Source organism: Phyllostomus hastatus, unplaced genomic scaffold (genome assembly GCF_019186645.2).
Source record: "Phyllostomus hastatus isolate PE091 unplaced genomic scaffold, TTU_PhHast_1.1 phas_contig_80, whole genome shotgun sequence".
Classification (NCBI taxonomy): Eukaryota; Metazoa; Chordata; class Mammalia; order Chiroptera; family Phyllostomidae; genus Phyllostomus; species Phyllostomus hastatus.
The window spans coordinates 20,765,679-20,788,945 of record NW_025333960.1 but is presented as its reverse complement, the minus strand read 5'-3'; the positions used below and the strand labels follow the sequence as shown (position 1 = coordinate 20,788,945).

Genomic DNA, 23,267 nt, shown 5'->3' with positions numbered 1-23,267 from the left:
CCAAAACTATTTTAACTAAGTACATTCCCCTTGCATTAATCTGGGCAGGATATGACATTTTATTTGCTTTTTGGTTTGTTTGTTTGTTTTTCAGTGATGTGCATGTATTTTGCAGCTTTATCTTACCAACTTCTTTTCTTTCTTTAAGTGGGTAAATGGATTAAGATTTTCTTTAGGGCACCTGGGAAGAAAGTGATATAGCAGCCTTTCTGTATCTTTGGAGGCCTGGTTCCAGGACCACCTTGGATACCAAAATCTGCAGAGGCTCTTGTCCCTCATATAAAATGGCGTAACATTTCATATAACCTACACTCATCTGTTTACTTTAATCTTGAGATTACTTGCATACCTACTACAATGTAAGTACTATGTAAATGGTTGTTATACTGTATTGTTTAGGGAATAAGGAGAAAAAAAATTCTGTGGACATAGGCTTAACTATGAAGTACTTGCCAGCAACCATGTAACATTTCTTTTCTGAATATTTTCTCTCTGCAGTTGGTCGAATTTTCGGATATGGAGCCTGTGAATATGGAGGGCCCCTCTGTGTTACTATTTCTTTGTTCCCAACTTAATCATATACTAAGCAATACTGAAACTCTACAGGGACACATTTTTGAGAATGAAAAGGCCTATTTATGTCAAACATTTATCCAAATAAGAACAAGAGGAAGTTGAATTCATGCCACCTTCAGATATGTTAGCCATCAAATCATGTCAACTATAGAATTATTTTTGTCTCTTTTTAGCAGTTTACTTTTGAATAAAATTACTTATTTGCTGTGGAATATCATGAAAGGAAATACTGATGTTTCACAGCTAGTGCTATCAGTCCTTCTTGTTAGCTGCATTTCTCAAACATTTTGTTATTGTTGTGCTGTACACTTGTTTTTAGTCTTGGCTTTTCTCCTTGCAGGGTACAGACCTTTCTAGGACAAGGCTTCATCCTTTCTTTTTTTGTACCAGTGTATGTGCTTTGCATGTAGTAGGTACTTAGGATGCCCCAGGAACATACTGTAAGCTTCATTTAAGGTGGCTGGAAGAAAACGTGAAGTTTGTAGCTACAAAAGTATGTTTGTGGTCGTAGTTTATTCTGATTACTTAAAATCCCACTCATTTGATTTTTGTTTTTTTAAATTTCTAGACACGCTTCCATCATTTCTTCAGAAAGTTGAAGTTGTCTCTGAAGCTTCTAGAGAAACTTGTGTTGCTTTGAGTGATTGCCTTAATCTCTTCACTAAACAAGAAGGGGTAGGTAGTGCGGAATTGAATTTTCTAACAATTGTTTGGTGTCACATACGCTCATTCAATGACTTATTGCTTTCAAAATGTCCAAAGGTAGGAGAAAATAGTAGTAACAAAGGAAATAAAAGCTTCATTCTTCACCAAATTATAAAATTTATTTATTTATTTATTTGAATTTTTATAATAGTTTATTTGAGCCAGACTGATGACATATGCTGAGGAACGAGATCCCAAATGCTTCCAGAACTTATTTATTCTTTATTAAGCAGGATGATTCTGAAATAACCATCTAATTCTTTTAGATAGCCATACTTAACAAGTACGTTTTAAAGTTGTACTTATAGTGAAATGTTTCAATAAGAAGGTTATAAAAATATTCTAGAAACCCAAGGTCTTTATATGAAAACTGTGTAATACTTTTATTTAGAAAATAGAGTGCTTCTGTACTTATTTATGTGAACTAAACTCAATGGGTTAAGTATTTTTTGTGCTCTTTTTTTACTTCTCCCATTCAAAGATTTACCATTTATTTTTGCAAATATGAGTAAGAGTGATAATGCTTATTCATTAGTAATTCTTTTCCTAAGTACTGGAAAGTTATAGTAATGTGATTTGGTTATCTGAACTAGATTTTTTCTTGTTTTATGTTTTTCTCCCATTTTTATGCAAGGTCTGTAGCGGTAGACTTTCTTTTCTATTTTGTTAATTTCTACATATATATACAATCTTCAAGTCTTAGATTCACATCAAATTTCTTATTCTCATTACCATTATTTGTACTATTTGGTTAGAGATTAGGTTTTGGTAAAACAGAATAGATGAATATGGTGGTATTATGTTTCTCTTGTATGTAAAGATCTAAAGTTTTATCATTAGAATTCATGTAAAAGTTTTGTGAATTCATACACAATTTTTAAATGCTATGTTTGTTAGCCACAGATTTTATGTATTTTATTTGAAGAATAAGAAAAATCTATGTAAATGATCAGAACTCACTTAAACATACAGAAAGTCAATAGAATTCTATTAGTTCAGGAAATAATTGTTTAAAAATTTTAAGTGGTTGATGCTTCTAATATTGTTTGAAGACACCCCTTCTCAGCGTTTGTGTTAATGATTTGCAGATTTCATATTCTAGCTCATTTGGACGAGGAATGATTAGCCATCTGAATAACCTAATAGTATGACAGCACTGTAGTACATCTTCAAAGTGCACAAACCGTGATGCCGTAGGATTCAGGCACTGGTTAGTACGTTGTGAAACCAAAGTTCATCCACATCCTGTACGTGGCACCTGATAGATGTACTGATAACTGTCTTTTTGTTTTCAAGATGTATAGTTTTAAGGTGAACACTGGATTAGAAATCATTTAATTTCTGGAGAAGCCAGCCTATGCTGATTTTAAAACTAGTTGTTTAAAAAAGTAGCCTGGGTAATCACCTCTCTGGGAAAATCTAGATGTATAAGAGTATTAGCCTGAAGTTTAGACTAATTAACCTCATTAGCCTTTTAAATTTGTCATGAGAATTAAATAAGAGAATATAAGTAAAATGCTAGCATAGTTCTTGCACACAGCCCTCCCTGAGTGAAAGTCAGCAGCTCCCGTTGTAGGGTGCTGACCAACACCCACGCCCCCTCCTTCTGATGGTATGTTGGAGCTTTTGTGTCTTTAACACTGGATCTCTCTTTTGGGGAGGAGGTGGTGGGATCTAAAGAAAATCTGACTATTTATGGAACAGATGTGCTGAGGGACTACTTCAGGTCTTTGAACCTTGACATCTACATCTTTCAAGTACAGGAGACCATACAGAAGGCCGTGAAGAGCTCTGGTCCGAAAGTCTACTAGGCCTCTTTCACCTGCCACTTTTCCCCTAACCGGTTGTGCGATCTCGGGCACGTTTCTGTAAATAGAAACTATGTAAATGCCCCAGAGTTGGTGAGGGGACCAAATGTATATAGATAAATAACATATATATTATTACATTATTCACCTATATGTATATAGAGTATATTAGCATATTGCATGGCAAGCAGTAATCATTCTGTAAATGTCATTTATTGCTTCAAACTTAGAAAGTATTTCCAAGATTCCTTTTTAGTAATTCTATGAAATATCAACTCTTTGAGACCCTCAGTGAAATTCATAGATTTTCTTTTGAAAAATATGAATATAGACAATGAGAAGGCCTTAAAAAATATTTGAAAGACAAATGGCATCTTTAAAGTTACTCTTTCAAATGACTAAGAATTATAGCCAAGGAATTTAATAGCTTGAGACCTAGATAGATTTAATAGTGGAATAATTATGTTCTATAATGCCTTATTATCTAGCATCATAAATACATTTTTATTATCTGGAAACTTTATTAGAAGAGCAGTCAAAATGTTTAAACTCCTGTAGACCTGGGTCTAATTCTTGGCTCTGCCATTTAATCTCTCTTTACTTCAGTTTTCAAATACAGTCTCCTTTTTAAAGTGATGACCAATCAGAAAGGAGTGCTTTGAAGAGGAAGCGAGATCACACTGGCAAAACCCCTTGTGCAGAGCCTGTCATGAAGTCAGGACCTGTTAGATGCATAGGATCGCAATCCCCAGGAGACAGAACTGCTTTTATTCTAACCTTTCCTTGGTGACGAGTTATTCTAAATGTTTCACATTTACTTCTTACGCTAAATTTTTAAAACTTAGAAGTGCCTTCAGAGGATAATGTTTACAGGACTCAGTGTTTTTTTGACTAAATGGTCCAGTCCTGCTGATACTTTTTGAATTCTTTCTCGTTCCTTATGTAGTTTTTTTTTGATATGCCAATTTTTTATTATTATTGAGTTCAAAATATCTCATAACTACTGCTGTGATTTCTTTTTAAATCTTTTTTATTGAGGTATAGTTAACATGTATTAGTTTCAGGTACACGACATACTGATTCAGCATTTATATACCTTATGGTCTGATCATCACAATGAGCCACCTGTCACCATACAAAATGATGATATTATTGACTGTTTTCTCTATGGCTCCTTATGGGTTTTTAAAAAATTCTCTCTTGATTTTTAGATTGACTGTGTGCCTGCCTCTAGCCATGGAATACTTATCCCTTCTGATTTACTCTTTAATTCTTCTGTTTATTAAAACAAAAACCAGATCACCAAACTTGGGAAAATTATGTCCACAGTGAGATAATACAGCTCCATGTGAGAGACTTCAGCATTTACAGTAGGCACAGGCCTCAGTGCCTGGACCAGGACTTTCTGTTTCTGTGGCATGTGGGTGTTCTTTGCTTATCTGGGAATGCTCTGATATGACCAAGATACTTGAGGTTTCCATATACCGCTACATAAATGAGGCATTATGTAGGCATGTTTTACTTGTAAACAATACTTGTGTTGAAAAAAAAAAGAGCAGCAATAAAATAAGCTATAAAGTTTATGATTGATGTACTAAAGGGAAACTTACTAGATATTTTAGGGTGATATACTTGGGAAACAGAATATAATAGAATGTAAATGCTGTGGTTTTTCTTTAATCTTGTATGAGAGTTCCATTCAAAAGGCTAGAAACTGGTTTCATGAATTACTTTTGTTTCTATACCTTTCCTCACCAGAAGGGGGATCAAAATGGTTAAAAGGTCACACAGAAGCCGTCATTGGTGCCCTTCATGCTGTGTGAGTTGTCACGCTCCCCTTGCTATTTAGTCAAACCTGTTTTTCCAAGGTAGGAACTTGTTTACTTCAGGTTAGTGTAAGTTCACTTATAAAATATTTATACTTCTGTGTTAAATCTCCCAACTGCTAAAGAGCTATAACCCAGATGTGTGATTAGAGTGCTAGTGATGGTAAGTTTGTGATGTAGTGGAAAGATTCAGACTCAAAATTGGAGCCAACCGAAAGGAACTGCTGCTATGGACCAGATGCTGACGTCTGCAGAGGGAAATCCCGTCCTCTGGTGGACTTGTAACTCCCTGACGTCGTGGGCAGTGATATTCCTTGTGCTTCCTGTGCTGCTCAGAGTCCTTTCGTCACTTTGTGTCCCTAATCTCTCTTTCATTTCCTAATGTTGCTGCTTTGGAGGCCTTCACCTCTCTCTCACGCCTGCAATGTCTTCCTACCCTTCTACTCTGAGCCGAATTCTTTGCTAAATATTAGGCAGTAATTGTACGTGGCCTCACCCCAATCTGTACCTCTATCTTTTTCTTTTATTGGAGGTATCTTTTTCTGCCATTCTGCTTCAAAATTAATGTTGGCGTTGATTTTGAATTTGCTACTTCCTTACAGCTTTTATTTCTCTATAACCCTGTCCAGTTCCATTTTTGAAAATGTGATACTTTCTGTTTTTACTTCTTTATTCTTCAACCAGTCCACTGAAACCATTCTTGCCAATATCTCCTTATTGCGAATCAGAGGACACCCTTAAATTATCTTGCTTGTCCTTGGAAGGATCTGGCACTTGACCCCTGCTTGCTTGGTAGAATTCTTCTCTGTGATTTCTACCTGTTCCTACCTGTTAGGGCTTCTTTTCTGTTTATAGCAGCTCCTCCTCAGTTTTCTTCTAAAGCATTGTTTCTTCAGCCTGAGCCCTCAATGGTAGTATTCCCTAGGTTTCTGTAGGTGGCCTTCCCAGCATTCTTCCTAGATGACCTCACCCACCAGAAATCAATGATGACTCTGACATCTCCACCTTAAATCTCTCCTGAGCAATGAACCAGTATGGCCAGCTTCCTTTTGAACATTTACATATGGTTACATCAAAGGTATTTCAAAATCAATGTATCTAAAATCAAAGAACTCAAGGAATTACCACCTGTTGGGAAACTCAAGCCAGAAATATGTGAATGACCTTTGGTTTATGCTTCTTTCTCATCCCCACCTTTAATCAAGCCCTGTCATTTTTATGTCCTGTACCTCAGGAGTGCTCTCTCCCCCTTTATTCCCTTTCCCCCACCCCCACACAATTTCCCCTTTGCCACTGTGTTAGGTGAAGTTCTCAAGAAGGTTCTGCTGGATGACTGCCACGGTTTCCTAATCCCAGGTTCCACCCTTCAAATTGGGTTAGATGTCCCTCCCGTTCCACAAGTTCCTTGCTGTTATAGCACGATCAGAGTGCATCATTATGTAGTTACTTATCTGTAGATTCCCTGAGCTGGTGATCCTTGAGTAAGCACCTGTGTCTTAGTTATTTTTGTTGCATGTGTCTCTAGCATAGTCCTTGGCATGTAGTGGACAGTTAATAAATATCTGGATGATTGAATAATGAATGTACAAAGGAAAGAATAGAATGTTTTGAGTCAGCCCAGTCAACTCTGCTTTCTTGACCTTGAAGAAATTAATCGTTCGGGAATTCTATTTCCAAATCTGAAATTCTATTTCCAGAATACAAATGGGTTATGTCTAGTTCCTTAACACAGTGCCTGGCACATTTTAGGTGTTCTGTAAATTACCTTCTAAAACAAATTAGCCTTGTTATTCATTGTTTTGCTTTTGCTGCCTAGTACTACTTTATAAACTGAATTTGTTCTCTAATTCTCAAGGTCTAGGGAATTTCTGTAGCAAGGGCTCCTTTTAATAAGACTTTTTGAAATATAATACTATTTAGTATTTTAAAAAGAAAAGAAAGCAGTCCTAGCTGGCGTAGCTCAGTGGATTGAGCATGGGCTGCAAACCAAAGCATTGCAGGTTTGATTCCCAGTCAGGGCACATGCCTGGGTTGCAGGCCACGGCCCCCAGCAACCACACATTGATGTTTCTCTCTCTCTCTTTCCCCTCCCTTCCCTCTCTAAAAATAAATAAATAAAATCTAAAAAAAAATAGTAAAAATTATATTAAAAAAAAAGAAAAGAAAGCAAACTGGCTTTTCAAAGACACCATGAAGACTCACTTAACACTAATTCCAGATTTTCTAAGTACGGCATCGTATCTAGACCCTTCACATCTGGAGTGCAATTACAGCTACCGTGTTGGAATGGTGAATTTACCCTAGGAGCTTGTCAAAAGAAATAATTTTGTTCAGTAGTACTCTGGTCCCTGAAGTTTGAGGACAGAATTTATACATATCGGAAAGGTTTAAAACTACTCTTGGAACAAAAAGTCTGCACCCCAGCCTCATAGTTAACCAGGATTTTCACTAGCTTGAACATTCCACTGAAGTATAGTATTTATGTAGCGGAGTTTTCTGTCCTGTCCTTTGGGCCTTTGTCTACACTTCAAGTCTGGCTGGAATCAGAAACCATGCATTTCCTATATGTAGCTTTCACAGTCAGTGGGGTTAATACTGCTGCTTTTCCTCACTGTTCAAATGGTAGCCAGAAAATACATTTTTCAAAATGTGAAGAACACTCAGTCTTTGTTTTGAGATTGGAAACATTAACTCTTCAGTGTAAGACTATGTGCCAGTTATGTTCGAGGTGGAAGACTCCAGAAGACACAGGATTTCTCTGCTTTTCCCCAGGAGCAGGATGGCCATTTAAAAGTTGTCAGGGCCAGCGTCTCCGGCAGAGGGCTTGAGCACACAGCCCACTCTAGGACCTCGCAGGAGCCTCCTCGGATGCACGCCGGGCAAGAGTAGCAGTTTCCTGACTGACTTCCCCGAAAATTCCCTGGGAGCAGTCCATTAGCTTGCTCGCAAGGGCACAGTGCAGGCTCTCGCTGCCCCCTGGCAGGTCCCTTACCTGTGCCTCCAGGAGACGCACAGGCGGCAGGGCCAGGGAGGAGGGACTGGAGGACGACAGCGACAGAGGCAGCAGCTGCCTCCGGCTGCAGGCCGTCCCTGCGCCGCCTGCTCGCCAGTCCCCAGCGAGCCCCGGGAGGGCGGGTCTGCGGCCCAGTGGCACTGCACGGACCTCTGGCGCCCGGGGAGTCCAGGGCCCAGGGCAGGCGGGCCGCGCCTCTGCTCGACCTCGCTGGACTTGGGGCGGGCCACGCTGCAAGAAGGTGACTTAGGGAGACCTTGCGGTGCCACCCTGGGTTGCACCTCCTGGCTCCGCTGGAAGGGAGGTGGAGGAACAGGCCGAGCGCATTTGTGCTGGAGCTGGCCGAGGAGCTCAGGGTGGAGCGCGAGCCGGGATCTCCAGATCTGACCCAGGTAGGTGGGTGTGCGTGCGCCTCTCGGGGGCTTTGCTGGGGTCAGCCTACGGACCACAGGGGACACTGGTGAGGGGAGGGGGAAGGGCGGCCAGACGAGATCGAGGGATGTGAGTAGATCCAAGAATAGTTGGGTTGTGTGTGCTCCGAGAGAAGTACAGCCGCTGGCCTGAGGGGAGGGGTGCGGAAAGCTCGGAGACCCTGCCAAGCAAGGGGTCTCCTGCAGGTTCTACGTTTGCGGTTCCCTCAGGAAAAGCCCCTGGGGGAAAAGCCCGTGGACTAATATATATATATATATTTTTTTTTTTCAGCTTAGCATTGATAGTAGGTCAAGTGGGGCTGGAGTGGGAGGAGTAAGACAGTGAAAGACATTATTGTCCTAAATAACCTTCCAAGTTAGTGATTTTTTGCGTGTCTCTGCCCTGGCTGACATTGAGATGAACTTAGCATTCACTGTACAGAAACCACTGAAATGCCGAGAAAACGAAGAAAATGCCTGAGTGTCAACAGAAAGGGCAGTTTTACCGAGGTTGGGGTATGGGGAGGTGGCTTTCAACTTTGTTTTGATTAGGAATTTTTGATTACTCACAGGCATTCTTTGTAGCCTAAACCAGAGGAGAATCACGATCCCTAGCGTTGGGACCATGTGGCTAGTTGTTTTGTGTTTTCTGTTGTGCTGGTGTTTTTCTGGATTTGGAGGGAGGGCGGGAGGAGGGATGGTGCAGGGGAAGAACTTAGTACTGCTTTGGGGTTATTAAAGCTATTACAAGTTTTTTAACTGAATTAGGTTCAAAGTCAGAATGAAAGCATTTCATTTTGAAGACATACCATTGCTTAACAGGAATCTTTTTCAGAAGAGAAAAATGCTTGAAATGTATGTTGGTGGAGTAATGTGTAGGCTAGAATATGGGAATCTCAATGTAAATTTTCTTTTCAGTCTGAAAACATAGCAAAGTTGATCTCTGGTCCAAATAATGTTTGATTTCAGCCCTGAAGCTGACGACTTTGGCAAGTTAATACATTTTAACTGAGTGGATGTTTGATCCGATCATGAGGACATGAGAGCTGTTTTGGCCTTTGTCCCAGTGCTACTTTTACTAGACTCTGGGATCTTAAAGGAATTTGTATTGCTTTGAATATGGACTCTAGTATCCCCTTAGAAGCTCTTTAAATGTTCATTTTAGGGAATTTTATTGATGGAGAGGGTGACCTACGTAATCTCTCCATCTTCAGTTGTACAGCTTGCAGAATGGGGGTGGATTGAAAAGCTTATTAGATTTTCCATATAAAAGCAAATGCATATAGTAATATTCAGGGTAATATATAAATATAGTTCAGATACATTTTAAATGTACACAAAATAATTGATAACATGATTGTGCCATGCTGTGTACTCTAAGCTCTATGTACAGTTTATGACATTTACTACTTACAGTCTTTTAAAAAGCTTTTGTAAATTTATTAGTATTTCTGCCACTCAGATATAGGATTATAAGAAAACTTGGATTCCTTTAAAAATTAGAAATTTAGAATTTTCACCTGATCTACACTATTCAACATGTCCCTAAATTTTTAGCTTGCTTTATATGTAATCTCGAAATATACTGTTGCAAATTAATTTTTGAAGCAGTTAAGACATAAGTTAAACATAAATAAAGATTGTAAAATGAAGGTAGTTTTCATTTTGATAACTTTTGTGGAGTTGTGAACAAAAATAACATAAGATTTTAATTAGTAACATGAAGCGTGCATGTGTGTATAAGGCTTATCATGTTTGACGTAACCCAAGATCTATCCTGCTAAGTTTTTATATCTCACAGTGGTACCAGACTGCAGTCTGCGTGTGATTGTGTTTGTTGTGTTCCCTGCCATATTCCTGTTAGAGAGTGCAGTGCCTGATGTTGGCTATCTGATGAATTGTGAATGAATTATAGGCAGATACAAGTTTTCTCTCGTTTTAACTTCAGAGTGTTAAGGATATAAATTCTATACATGTTTATGGGGGTCTACCATAGACTGGACATCTATTACTTTATGTAGTATTTTATATAGTATAGTTTTTATAATATTTGAGTATATTTTTTCCTTAATCCAGTAAGTATTCACATAATGTTTACCTTGTCAGGTACTACCATGCCAGTCTGTCTCCATAGAACTTGGAGTTCCCTATAGGAGCTGGTGGACGAAAAGGTTTCTTAGAGAAGGCACAACAGACCCAGAGGGAATGGAAGAGGATGAAGTCTGGCAAATGGTTCATTAAGGCTAGAACAGAGGGAGCAAAATATCAAGGCTAGATGAATAGCAGCAGAGTCTTCTTGAAAGACTTTGCACAATAAGCCTAACGAGTTTGAATCTTAATTTGGACTGAGAGATTTTAATCAGGGGAGAGATTTAATCATATTTGCTCCTTATGAGAGGGATTAGAGGACAGGCCTAGAAAGCAGGGTGACCAGGTACAGGAATTCAAGAGAGAAATCATCAAAATCTGAACCAAGTTGGTGACTGGAAAGGAAAGGAAGATACAGAGAGGAGAAAGACTTCAAAAATAAATGACGTAAGAAAGAGCTGATAATAGATTGAATGTGAGGAATGGGGGAGAAAGACAGTAGTCATCGATGACTCCCAGATTAGGGCGTAAGTCACTGGATAGAAGGTGACTGAAGCAGGTAATGAAGGGAGGAGAGGAGAATGAGCACCCTTTGGATGCAGTGGCATCCAAGGAAGGTTGCCCTTGCTTGTCTAATAAAATTTAGGCATCATCAGTGTTGGGAGTCACCTGAATAAACATGGCGATGGAGGCCGAAGGAATAAATAACACCACTATGAGAAGTATAGCTTGAAGGAATTTGAAATGAAAGGATTGAATACTGGCATTAAGAGACAAGTGGGAGAAAGGGAGCCAGTGGAGAGCACCGAGAAGCAGCAGCCAGAGAGGCAGGAGGAGGGTAGGAGAGGAGAGACCGGGGAGACAGTGGTCCAGATGTTGAGATGACAGCTGAACTGTGTTTGTTGGATTTGGAAGCCGAGTGGTCACTGCGGGCCTCGAGGGAAGTCGTAGCTGCATGATGTAGGAGGACGCCAGGGTGCAGTAAGAGGGAAGTAAATGGGAAGTGAGAGAGTAGAAACGATGAAGCTAGAACGATGTTTCTGTAGACAGTCACGATCTGCGAATAATTACAGTTTTGTTCCTTCCTTACAGTGCTTCTACCTCTTCTTTATTTTTGTTCTTAATGAAAGCAGAGTCACCAGGCTAGGACTTTTAGAACAACTCTGACTAAATGCTGGGGTGGGAATCCACGTTCATTCTTGATTTTCAAGAAAGGCGCACTTCTAACTTCTAGCAATTCACTGTTAAGAATGATATTTAGTAAATACTATTTATCAGATAAAGTTTTCTTTTCTTATATTGTTGAATTTTTTTATCATGAAAGGGGTATTGAATTTTATCAAATGTTCTTTCTCTTTCTATTAAGAGAGTTGTAACTTTTTAAAAAATTAAGGTGGCAAATTGCATGTTTAGACTCGTTCTCATGATAAGCCATCCTTATGTACCCGCAGTAACCCTAATTTGGTCATGATGACTTATTTGTAACATTCTCCTCGATTTTCTTTCTTTTGGACTTTAGCATCTGTTCATGAATGAGATCAGTTTGATTTTTTTTTTTTTTTGTTCTGTCCTCTTCAGAATTTAGTACTAAGGTTACACTGGCCTCATAAAAGCCATTTGGGAGTATTCCCTTTCTTGCTCTTCTCTGGAAAGCTTGTATAAAATTGAAATGGTCTGTTCCTTGAAAATTCAGTCGAACTTTCTTATAAAACCATCTTCTTGTTAGATTTTTAAAAATTGCTAATTTTATGTATTTAATAGTTATAGGACTATTTTAGTTTTCAATTTTTTTGGTGTCAGCTTTGACAAGGTATATATTTCTAGGAATTTATCCTTTTTTTTTTAGGTTTTGAAATGTATTGTAAAGATGTTCAGAGTATTATTAGAAACTGTCTTTTTTAACCTTTGCTGGGTCTGCAATTATGTATTCGTTATCCTAACCTTTATCCATTTTTTTCCTAATATTTATTTGGATGTTTCCAGATAAATTTTTCTCTTTTAAAAATCAGTCTGATTAAGGCTTTATTTGATGATTTTTAAAGAACTGTCTTTATGTTTATCTTTTTCTTTTAAATTCATTTTATTGTTTTCTCTATCACTTTTTTTTATATGTTTTTCCCCTAGGATCTGTACATTGCTTATTCTTTGTCTCTCAAACCAGAATAATTTGTTCAAAATTTGTTCTTTTCTAGGTGTCAAATTATATATATCTTAGTTCTAGTTTTTTGTAATTTAGGGAAAAAATCATTGCTAGCTTTATCCATTACTTTATCTCATAGACTTTAATAATGTGCTTCCTGGACTTCATCTTTCCAGACCGAGGGCTGCTACCGTATGTAGTATAGAGTACTGTCCTTGTAGTATTTAAAGCAACTAGAACTTTGGGAAGGTTTTGACTACTTATATATTTCTTTCTCTTACCCAGCTCTTTCTTGTTTTCATTGTTTGGCCTTTTTATCTCCTTTTTCCCACCTTGCTGGTCGCAGTCTTCTTTTCCCCTCACCCCTTACTGCTTCTTTTCTTTCGCCTGGCACTTAGGTGGTAGCAGAAGGATGGTTATCACTCCCTTGCCTCCTTCCCCACTTTTTTCTTCCATCTCCCCAGTTTTCTGCTCCCCCCAAATACTTGGAGGATTTTTCCATTATCTGCTCAACCCATTCTGTCTTGTTCCTTCCTTCTCCTCAGAACCTTGGCTCCAGCACCAAAGAGGAAAAAGTGGATAAGCTGTACCTAATTTTCTTCAGATGCTCAAAGGTTCACCATTGCTTATGACAGGACCTTTGTTAATCCAATTGGTGACAAAGGCAGGGAGACTATGGGGAACGCTTAGGTAGAAGGCACAGGTGGCAGAACACGAACCTACTATTATTTGGAGTCAGGAGGTCTGGGCTCCGGTATTAGTGACCTTTTCTTGCTGACTGACTCTGGGCAACTCAGCCCCAGGGTCGCACATTCCTCTTGTGAGACAGTGTGATTAGCATAACCCCCTTCTCACTACTTCAAGAGTTGCTGCAGGTCTCAAATGAGATAAGGACCAGCCTGTGGTTTATATAGGGAGGTTTCCTGTGCTTTCTTTTCAGAGAAGTATCTTGAAAGGATTTTGTGCTCAATTCAGAGACAGAAGTGGAGTAAAAGGGTTTGTGGCCCAGGCGCTGGATCAAACAGGCCCTGATGGGAAAGCAGTAGGTGGTGACAGGAATGACAGGACACCAGGGGTGCTGCTCAGGGGTTGAGAGGCTCAGGGGAGGCATCTGTGCTCTGCTGGACGGAGCCAGCTAACAGCCCCCCGGGCGGGAGGACTGCCTGGCCACGCTGTTACATAGGTGGCTAGACACTAGCCTGCGGTGACATCTTGTCCCTTCACCTGTTACTTGCTGCGTTTAGGACACTGTCCCTTTTTGAGCCATCACAAGAGACCAGCCTTCACTTTAGTGATGTTTCTGTGAGAGATTTTGTTGTCGCTGTTCCGGATTCTAAACAGCTGAATTAAAAAGTACCCTTGTGGGTTTATTCTCAGTAAAATTTCTTCCTTGTGATAGAAATAATTTAATTTTGTGTATTTTCTTTACTCTTTTTAATTTTGCTTTGTGTTAATGGATTAGTCATTTAAATCCCAAGATCATAACACTAATCTTTGATTGTAGAGGACCTAGTTGGGTCATTTTTATTTTTTTATTTGGGGACTTAGGTGGATGCTAGTACTTAAGACAAATAAAAAGAAAAACACCCCCTGCCACCCAGTCTAGGCCACCTTCATAAATCCCAGCTTGAAATGATGGACATGAATGCAGGGGGAGAGAAGGGCCAGGATAGAGGGTCCGCTACATCTTCAAGTTTGTGTTGCAAGGAGTGGGCTACACCTAGAGCTAAATCCAGCATCTGCCTTCCACCTGAGTGCTGGAGAGCAGCCCCACTGAACCACACCTGGCTTGGCTGGGAAAGGGGATCCTTTCCAGAAGATAAACCATCTAATCTCAAAGCTGATATGGCCCATATAAGCTAATTTCTCAGTTTGACAAAAGGATACAAACTTTATTAATTTATTTGTTTTTAATTTAGCTCCCATTTATTAAGCACCGACCATCTACAGCTTACCTAAGCAGATGGCCGAGAATATTGGTGTCTTCACCTTTTGCACAGAATACCTGTATTCCAGGTTCTCAACAGGAAATGCTCTCTATTTTTGTGGAACATTTTGCTTGGTAGAGGCCACATTGTTGGATGATACAGAATTGATCCATTTCTCTGTATTTTTTCATTTTAATCCTAAAATTAAACTATCAGAATGCTACATCCTGGGCTATATTTTCTTGATTTTTTTGAAAAGTGACTCTCAGTTGTAAATTTGAATTATACCCCCAATTTTTATTGAGGGGCATCAGGAAAGTTGGCTTTAATGACATCACTGATTATTTTGATGTAAAATACTCTTATTCCCTTACATACTACATGGAGGAATTAGAACAAAGGGTAAAGAGGGAATTTGTTTTCCCTAAAGAACTGATATATTTTTTTCCTTGTGGACAATTAAAAGGGCATAATTATATTTCTCACTCTGTTTTGGCCTTAAGAGAATTCAAAGCCAGATTTTATGGCTCGTCCACAGTATCAGTGTAGGGCTCTATCACTTACAGGTCCTATCATAGTACCTCCAGGAATTGTTCTGTGTTTTCAGAGCCATTTTCCCAGCTGGAAGATCTCTGGGTCACAGCCTTCTCCTGTGAGCTGTTGAATGTGGTTGTGCCCCGGAGTCCATTCAGGCATGATAATAATGCTGCTTGGGGAGTTTTTTGAGAGTAGTAAGTACTAAGTAAAGGTTAGGAATAGGTTTGTACCTTATACTGTGGTTTTATTTTATGTCAAGAGTATATGCATTTTGATATTAATTGACATTATAAGTAAATAATTTGAAGGACCCAAGTTAAAATATGTGGCAAATGTTACAATGGGAGCCTTTTTTTTTCATGTTAATGTCATATATTTTAGACCAGTATCTGGAGAAAAAAAAATTTATTTTTCATAAATTACACATAGCATAAAACTTACCATCCTGATTTATAAGTATACAGTTCAGTGGCACTAAGTCCATTCGCATTGTCGTGCTGCTGTCACCACCATCCACCTCCAGAGCTCTTTCATCTTCCTGAACCAAAACTCTGTCCCCCTGACCAACAGCTCCCCATTCCTACCTCCCTCGGCCTCTGGCAACCCCTGTTCTACTTTCTGTCTGAATTTTACAACATTAGGAACCTCATATAAGTGGAGTCATACAATATAATTTTTCTGTGACTCTCGTGTCTTAGCATAAAGCCTTCATGGTTCACCCGTGATGTAGAATGTGCCAGAATTTCTTTCCTCTTTAAGGCTGAATAGTATATTTCATTGTGTATATACACAGAATTTTGTGTATCCATTCATTCGTCAGTGGTGCACTTGGGTTGATTTCACCTTTTGCTGTTGTGGCTAATGCTGCTATGAAGGTGAGTGGACAGATGTCTCTCTGTGTCTCTGCTTTCAGTTCTTTGGGCTACGTACTCACGTGGAATTGCTGAATCAGATGGTAATTCTACTTTTAATTTTTTGAGGATTCACCTATTTTCTACAGTGGCTACACCACTTTTTTTTTTTTTAACATTTCTACCAACAGTGTACAAGTGTTCCAGTTTCTGTACATTCTGGCCTACACTTGCCATTTTCTGGGTTTGTTTGTTTGTTTGTTTGTTTTAATAGTGGCCATCCTGATGGGTGTGGGCATGGAGAAAAGTTTTTTGTAAGTAGAGTTAATCACCTTTTTGATCCAAATGTTGCCCCATGGTTGCCAGATTACCTGTTTTTACATTGGCCCGTCATTGCCGTGCAGAGCAGTGGTTTTCTGTTGTTTTTCCCACCCCTCAACAGTTGCGGGAAGTGCGGTGAGGGGTGCACAGCCCCAGCTCTCCTCAGTCCCCTCTTTTCCCTCCAATGGGTGGAGGCGCTGCACAGAGCAGGCATGAACCTTGAGGTTCCCACGGACTGAAGTCTTAGTTCAACTCTTTATACCTGTAATCTACTTTTATATTTACTGTCTTCCTGGACTTTAGATATCAAATGTCGATTTACTGTAGTATTTTTGAAAGATAGTTGGGTAACAGAAAATAACTTTTTCTTGTCTGCAGTTAGCATAGGAAAATGGAGATGTGTTTGAATTACCACAGATAAAAAATATGAGACAAGGAAATTAATATACTTGAGAGAAGTCACACCTGTGCATGGGAACTAATAAAGTAAAATATATTACTCAAAACTGGAGAATGATTAACCTGAGCATTAAAATCAAATAGGGAATTTAACATACTCTATAATGAAATGATTATTTTATGCTTAGCCATATTTAAGAGTACTAAATTTCTATAAACAATGAAGTCAAAGGAAAATTTTAACAATATGATGGAAACTTGGGAGAAATAGATACACAAAATAATAAAGGGAATATTAGAGGTCATCTAATGCTCTCTCCGGCTTCCTGTCTGCTAGATGATTGTGTTGTGCACTGTGTGGACATATAGGCAATAGAAACGTATAGGTTATGAGTTTGGAGCATGAGTCAGACGACCTGGCTTTTGAGCTCTGGCTCTGTCACTAGTTACGTGATCCTAGGTGGGTCATGTCATCCAAATAAGCTTCAGTTTCTTCATCATTAATAATACTACCTCATAGGATTGTGGGAGGATGATATGAGATAGTATTCCTAGTATTTATCATAACATCTAGCATATAGTAAACATTCCTAGGTATTACTCCTGCTCCTCCTGCTACTGTTACTACTACTACTACTATTATACATGAATTGTCTCTTGTGACCACCCATTTCACTGCAGGAAAACCATCAATGCGAGAAAGCTAAATCTTACATTAAAAGTGCCTTCCTTCCTTCCTTTTCCCTTTTTTTTCTTCTTTCTTTCTTTTCCCTCCCTCCCTTCCTCCCACCTTCCCTTCCTCCTCCCTCCCCCCTTTCTCTCTTCTTCTTTCTTCCCTCCTCTTTCTCCTCCTCCTTCTTTTCTTCCTTCTTCCCTTCTTCTCCTCCTCCTCCTTTCTTCTTTCTTTCTTCTTTCTTCTTCTCTTTTTTTTTCCCCTCCCTCCCTTCCCTCCCTCCCTCCCTCCTTCCCTCCCTTCCACTCATGGTTCTGAGTCTGCTCTGCAGTATCACAAAAAAAGTATGCTTGCTCTCTGTGACAGTTTCTCAGCTATTTAGAGTGACCCGTAAATTCTTTCCCTCAGGCCAAACACCTCCAAGTTCCTTCAACTGTTAATAATATGTCAAGCTTTCCAGATTCTTCCTCTTCTCGCTTTTCACTGATGCCTCTGGTTTTTGGTCAAAATTTGTCATTCAGAAATTAGTCTAGTGTTGCAGATGAAGTTCATGTTCAGAGGATGACACTTCTCAGTTGGCTTTGCATACTACTCAGGGAAAAGAGCCTCGGTTGCTACAGTGACCTATGAAGCCCCATCGGATGGGCTCTGCTACCCTGCCCCTGGGACCTCTCCGTTGCTTCCTTCTCACCTGCTGGCTTTGTTCTGAGGAGTGTGGCTTCCTGTTGTTCAACAGTTTTGTAAGCCCGTTTCTACCTTAGAACTGCTCTTGTTTCTGTTTGTAGAACACCCTTTTCCTAGATACTTGCCTGGCACTCTTCTCACTTCTGTCAGCATTTATTTTTATTTATTTTTTAAATGTTTATTGATTTTAAAGAGGTGGGGGGGGGGAGAGAGAGAGAGAGAGAAACACCAGTGTGAGAGAAAAACGTTAAATGGTTGCCTTCCAATATGTGCCCTGACTGGGGATTGAACCTGCAACCTAGGTGTCCTGCCTGGGAATAGAATCCCCAACATTTCTGCATACAGGACAGTGCTCCAGCCAACAGAGCCACATTGCCAGGGCATCTCTGTAGCCTTTAATCCAATGGTACCTGCTCAGTGAGTCTTCTGGCCATCCTAGTTCCCAGATCTCCCTTTCCCAGCTTTTTTTTAGGGGGCGGCCTTTCATGTTTTCCACCACCTAACACTTCACACTTTAAATATTTCACTCATTCACTTGTTTCGTTTCCCACAGTAGACTGTAGGTTCTCTGAGGGCAGGGATTTTTTGTCTGTTTTGTTCAGTGCTGACTCCCTGCAGCCTGGAATGCCTGGCATGGCGTAGGTGGTTGAAAGTATTTGTTGCATGAAGGGCATGATGGAATGCGTGACCTCTCTCTGCTTAAAAGTTGCATCGTACTGGGCTTGGAAAGGGTGCGTGGGCACTAAGTCACAGTCATTGGTTAATTTTTCTTCTTTTAAAAAAAATAATAAATTTTAAGTGCCCCTGAAGAGAGAAAAATAAGAAACCATGTTCACTGTTTTAGGACTGTGGGAATTTTCAAATTGCTTTGCTTGCTTAATCAATATTTTATTTTAGATATAATTTTATTTGCTCATAAGATTTATGTTTTTAAAAAACAAATATAGGTTATAAAACAATATTTATTTTTCAGGTACATTTTAACAGAACTTTCTAAGTAGTGGGCTTAAGATAAACGATGTTTTCAACCGTTAGAATGGCCAGAGCCCTACACCGGGAGCTTGGCCTCGCACACGTGCCCTGCAAATTCATTTTCTGTGCGTGCCTTGACTTGTAAAACTTGGGAAGTACTGCTTTAAGATGTTTAACATGTTTTCTTCAGATGAGTTCTAACCTTCCGAGTTACGATTCCCACATATTTTAGTCCTGTCCCTGCCCCCAGTTTGAGAACTGTGAAAACACTTGTCAAAATACAATAAAATATCAGAATCCGTAAAAGCAAAGTTATTGTCTTTCTGGGCTTAATGTTTAGCATATACAGAACATACTTCCAGAGACTGAGTTACGGTGTTAGAAAAACGGACCTGGATTGACGTACAGTTGTACAGTGGGAGGGTTCTCGGCAGTGAAAAGGAAGGAAGTGCACATACAGCTGTGTGCCGCGGGATGACGTTTCGGACGTCCACAGACCTCAGACACCGTGGTGATCCCATAGATTGCAATGGAGCTGAAAATGCCTGCTGCCTGGCAGTGTTGTCGCCCCCCTGACGTTGTCATGATGTCAGCGCCATGCTTTCCTCACATCTTTGGGGTGATGCTGGTGTCAACGGACTTACTGATCTGCCAGTCATATAAAAGTGTAGCACATACAGTACATACAGCACATAATACTTGAGAATTATAATAAACAACTATTACTGGCTTATGTGTTTATAGCCCTGTACTTTTTATCATTATTTTAGAGCACATGCCTCCTACTTATAAAAAATTTACTGTAAAATAGTATGCCATGCTTTCCCCATGCCCGCAGCAGCCCCGTGCATCTCGTTTACTGCATCTCTGGATTGCATCCTTTTCTCTTACGTTTGATTTCTCATCTTGTTTGTGATATGCTCATCTTGTACAGTGATATGCTTTACAGGCTTGCAGCCCAGGAGCAGCAGGCTATACCACATAGCCTAGGTGTGCAGCAGGCAACACCATCTAGGTCTGTGTAAGTCACTGATGTTTGCACAACTACAAAGTTGCCTAACATACATCGCTCCCGGTGTACCTACCTGCATTGTTAAGTGGCTCATGTCTGTGCTTACAGCAGCATGACTGAGTCTGAAAAACATTATACTTTGAAAGAAACCAGACAAAACTGTACATCCTACATGATTTCATTGATTTGTCCTCTGCAAACAGATGAACCTAATGCATGGTTACAGAAGTCCGAGCAGTGGCTGCCTGGGGTCGGGAGAACTGGGGGAGGGACTATAAGGGACACAGAATCTGTGACAATGGAAGTGTTCTGTATCTTCATAGTGATGCTAGTTACATGATAGTTAAATGCTAGTTAAATATATATATGTTAAAATTCACTGAATTGTGTATCTAAAATAGATGAATTTTATTATAGATAAAAAAACCTCAAAGTTTATTTATAAAATTAGAGTTGGTGGGGTGTGACTTCTGCTATATGTATAAATTTTCTGGTTATTTTTATCCACAAAACCATCAGCTACGGAGCCCTTGAATAACATCTGAAAATGAGATTTGGTTAGGTTATAATTAAACTTCTCTGGCATTAAAAATTATTGTTTACCTCTTTTTTTTTGGCATATCACCAAAAAAGAAATTTAATTCCAGGATTCATAAACTATATAAATCTTTGGTGAGTGATTACATAAGAGTGAGCTATTTTTAGGTATAAGCTCTGCAACCATGATGAGACAGGAGGTGCTTAACGGGATCTCAGATTGGGTTCCTGTACTAGATGGCTGAGAGAGCCATGCATCCTGCACTATTTCAGAGTACCTGGCAAACATCCGTTCTGTTTGATGCAGTGCACAGTTTTGCAAATTTGTTGCCAAAATTTTTTTTAAGAAGATTTTATTTGTATCCACATTTTTTTATTTTTAGACAGAGGGAAACGGAGGGAGAATGAGAAGGAGAGAAACATCGATTGGCTGCCTGTTGTATGTGCTCTGACCGGGACCAATCCCGCAACCCAGGCATGTGCCCTGACCAGGAACTGAACCCGTGACCTTCCACTTTGTGGGAAGACACCCAGCCTACATCTGAGCCACACTGGTCAGGGCTGTTGCAAAAATTTGATGATGCAAACATCAATTCCTAAATAGACAGATTTGAGATATTTTGCCAGTTTCAAAATTTTGAGAGAGATGGAAGATATGTAGGAGGATACAGAAAGCTATTTTCTATGAGACACATGGACTATATGAAAACCAGGACCCAGCAGCCTCTGGCAGGATTTTGGTGTCTTAGTTTATTCATATTGACAAACGTACAGATGCAGTATACGTTCCTACTACTGCCCCACATTGTTTTCATTTGTGTCAGAGTATGTTCTTGTCATATGTATCCTTTAGAAATTTGCATAAGTGTATTGCCATTTTAACTCTCATTGTCAGTGTATGAGCATTCTTCTCACTATGCCCTCAGTATTGCTAAATACTGTCATTTTTAGAGCTCTATTGAGGTAGAATTGACATATAATAAACTATACATTAATTTAAACTGTAATTTAGTTTTAATATATGAAACATTAAATGTATACTTTTAATGTATGAGTTTTAATGCATGTTTGCACTAGTGAAGCCAACACGGCCATCAAGACAAGGAATATTTGTTACTTGTGAAAGTTTTTTCAGGCCTTTGGGAATACCTTCCCCATTTTCCATACCCCTATCCACAGGCAACTAATGATCAGGTTTCTATCATGAAAGACTGGTAAGCATTTTCTACAGTTTTACATAAATGGAATCTCATAGTTTGTGGGTTTTTTGCGGGGACAGTAAAGGCTTGGCTTCTTTAACTCAGCATAATCATTTTGGGATTCATCCATGTTGTTGCATGTATCAGAAGTTCATTTCTTTTTATTGCTGAATAGCATTCCATTTTCTGGCTGTACCACATCTGTTTGTACCTATGTATAAACCTTTGGATTGTTTCCAATTTTTGGCTATTACAAATAGAGCTACATATATGTTGTAGAAGACTGTGTGTGGACATAATGTTCATTTATCTTAGGTAAATACCTAGAAGTAAGTAGAATGGCTGTGTTATATGGGAAGTGCATATTTGTGGGGCTTTTGGATGTTCATTATTAATTTTTTAAAAATTGAGATAGAATTTGCATAACATAGCATAAGCTTTTTTCAGTGTACAATTCAGTGGCATTTAGTAATTCACAGGGTTGTGCAACTGTCACTTCTGTCTACTTCCAAAACATTTTCATCATCCCAAAAGGGAACCCATACCCACTGAGCAGACTCTCTCCATTCTTGCCTCTGCCCCTACCCCCTGAAAAGGACCAATCTGTTTTGTCTCTGTGAAGTTTGCCTGTTTTGTATATTTCATATAAACATGATCATACAGTGTGTAAGCTTTGGGTGTCTGGTTTCTTTTCACTGAGCATAACGTTTTCAACCTTAAGGAGCGTTGTAGCATGTACCAGTACTTCGTTCCTTTTTGTGGCAGAGTAGTGCTCCATTGTGTGGGTACAACACATCCTGTCTATTCATTTAGGGATGTTTTTGAGATGTTTCCACCTTTTGGCTGTTGCAAGTAGTGCTGCTTTGAACATTTTTGTACAAGTAATTGAACCTGTTTCAGTTCTTTTGGGTATATACCTAAGAGTGAACTTTCTAGCTAATAGATAATTCTTTTCAACTTTTTGAAGAGTCACCAATCTGTTATCCTCAGTGTCTGTACCACTTTACAGTCTCACTGTCAGTGCACAAGAGTTCCATTTTCTCTCCATCTTCACCAACACTTTTTTAAAAGTTTTTTATAGCTATGCTGGTGGGTGCAAAGTAGTGTATCATTATAATAACTTACAATTTCTCTGATGACTAAATATGTTGAGCATCTTTTCATATACTTTTTTCCCATTTGTTATGTTTTGAGAAATGTCTGTTCAAGTCCTTTGCCCATTTTAAAAATTGGGTTGTTTGTCATTCTGTTGCTGAGTTATAAAAGTTCTTTGTTTAATTTAGATACAAGTCCTTTATTAGGTATATGGTTTGCACATAGTTTCTCCCAGTCTTCTGCTAGCTTTTCACTTTCTTAACATTATCTTTTGAAAATCAAAAGTTTTGATTTTATTAATGTTCTCGATTCAACTTGAAGTTTTAAAAAAATCTTTGATAGATTCACGCTTATTGAAATTTTCTCCTGTTTATTTTTTTTTTCTCCGTATGTTCTAATTTCAGCCTTATATTTGGGTCTATGATCCATTAAGAGTCAGTTTTTGTTTTTATTCTATTTTTGTATGTTGCTGAGAGAAACTAAAGACCTAAAT

General features: G+C 39.1%; 1 protein-coding gene across 5 annotated transcripts in view; it reads left to right on the top strand.

Moving 5' to 3' along the window:
* OSBPL1A (oxysterol binding protein like 1A) overlaps positions 1-23,267 on the top strand; it is a 207,322-nt gene that overhangs the window by 86,007 nt on the left and 98,048 nt on the right. For 3 of the 5 annotated variants that reach the window (XM_045849885.1, XM_045849884.1, XM_045849886.1), the window contains one exon: positions 1,145-1,251. In XM_045849885.1, the coding sequence (XP_045705841.1) occupies positions 1,145-1,251 (107 nt within the window). Of the gene's footprint in view, positions 1-1,144; positions 1,252-7,778; positions 8,321-23,267 lie in introns of those variants that run through there. The other 2 variants (XM_045849889.1, XM_045849892.1) reach the window with 2 other exon arrangements.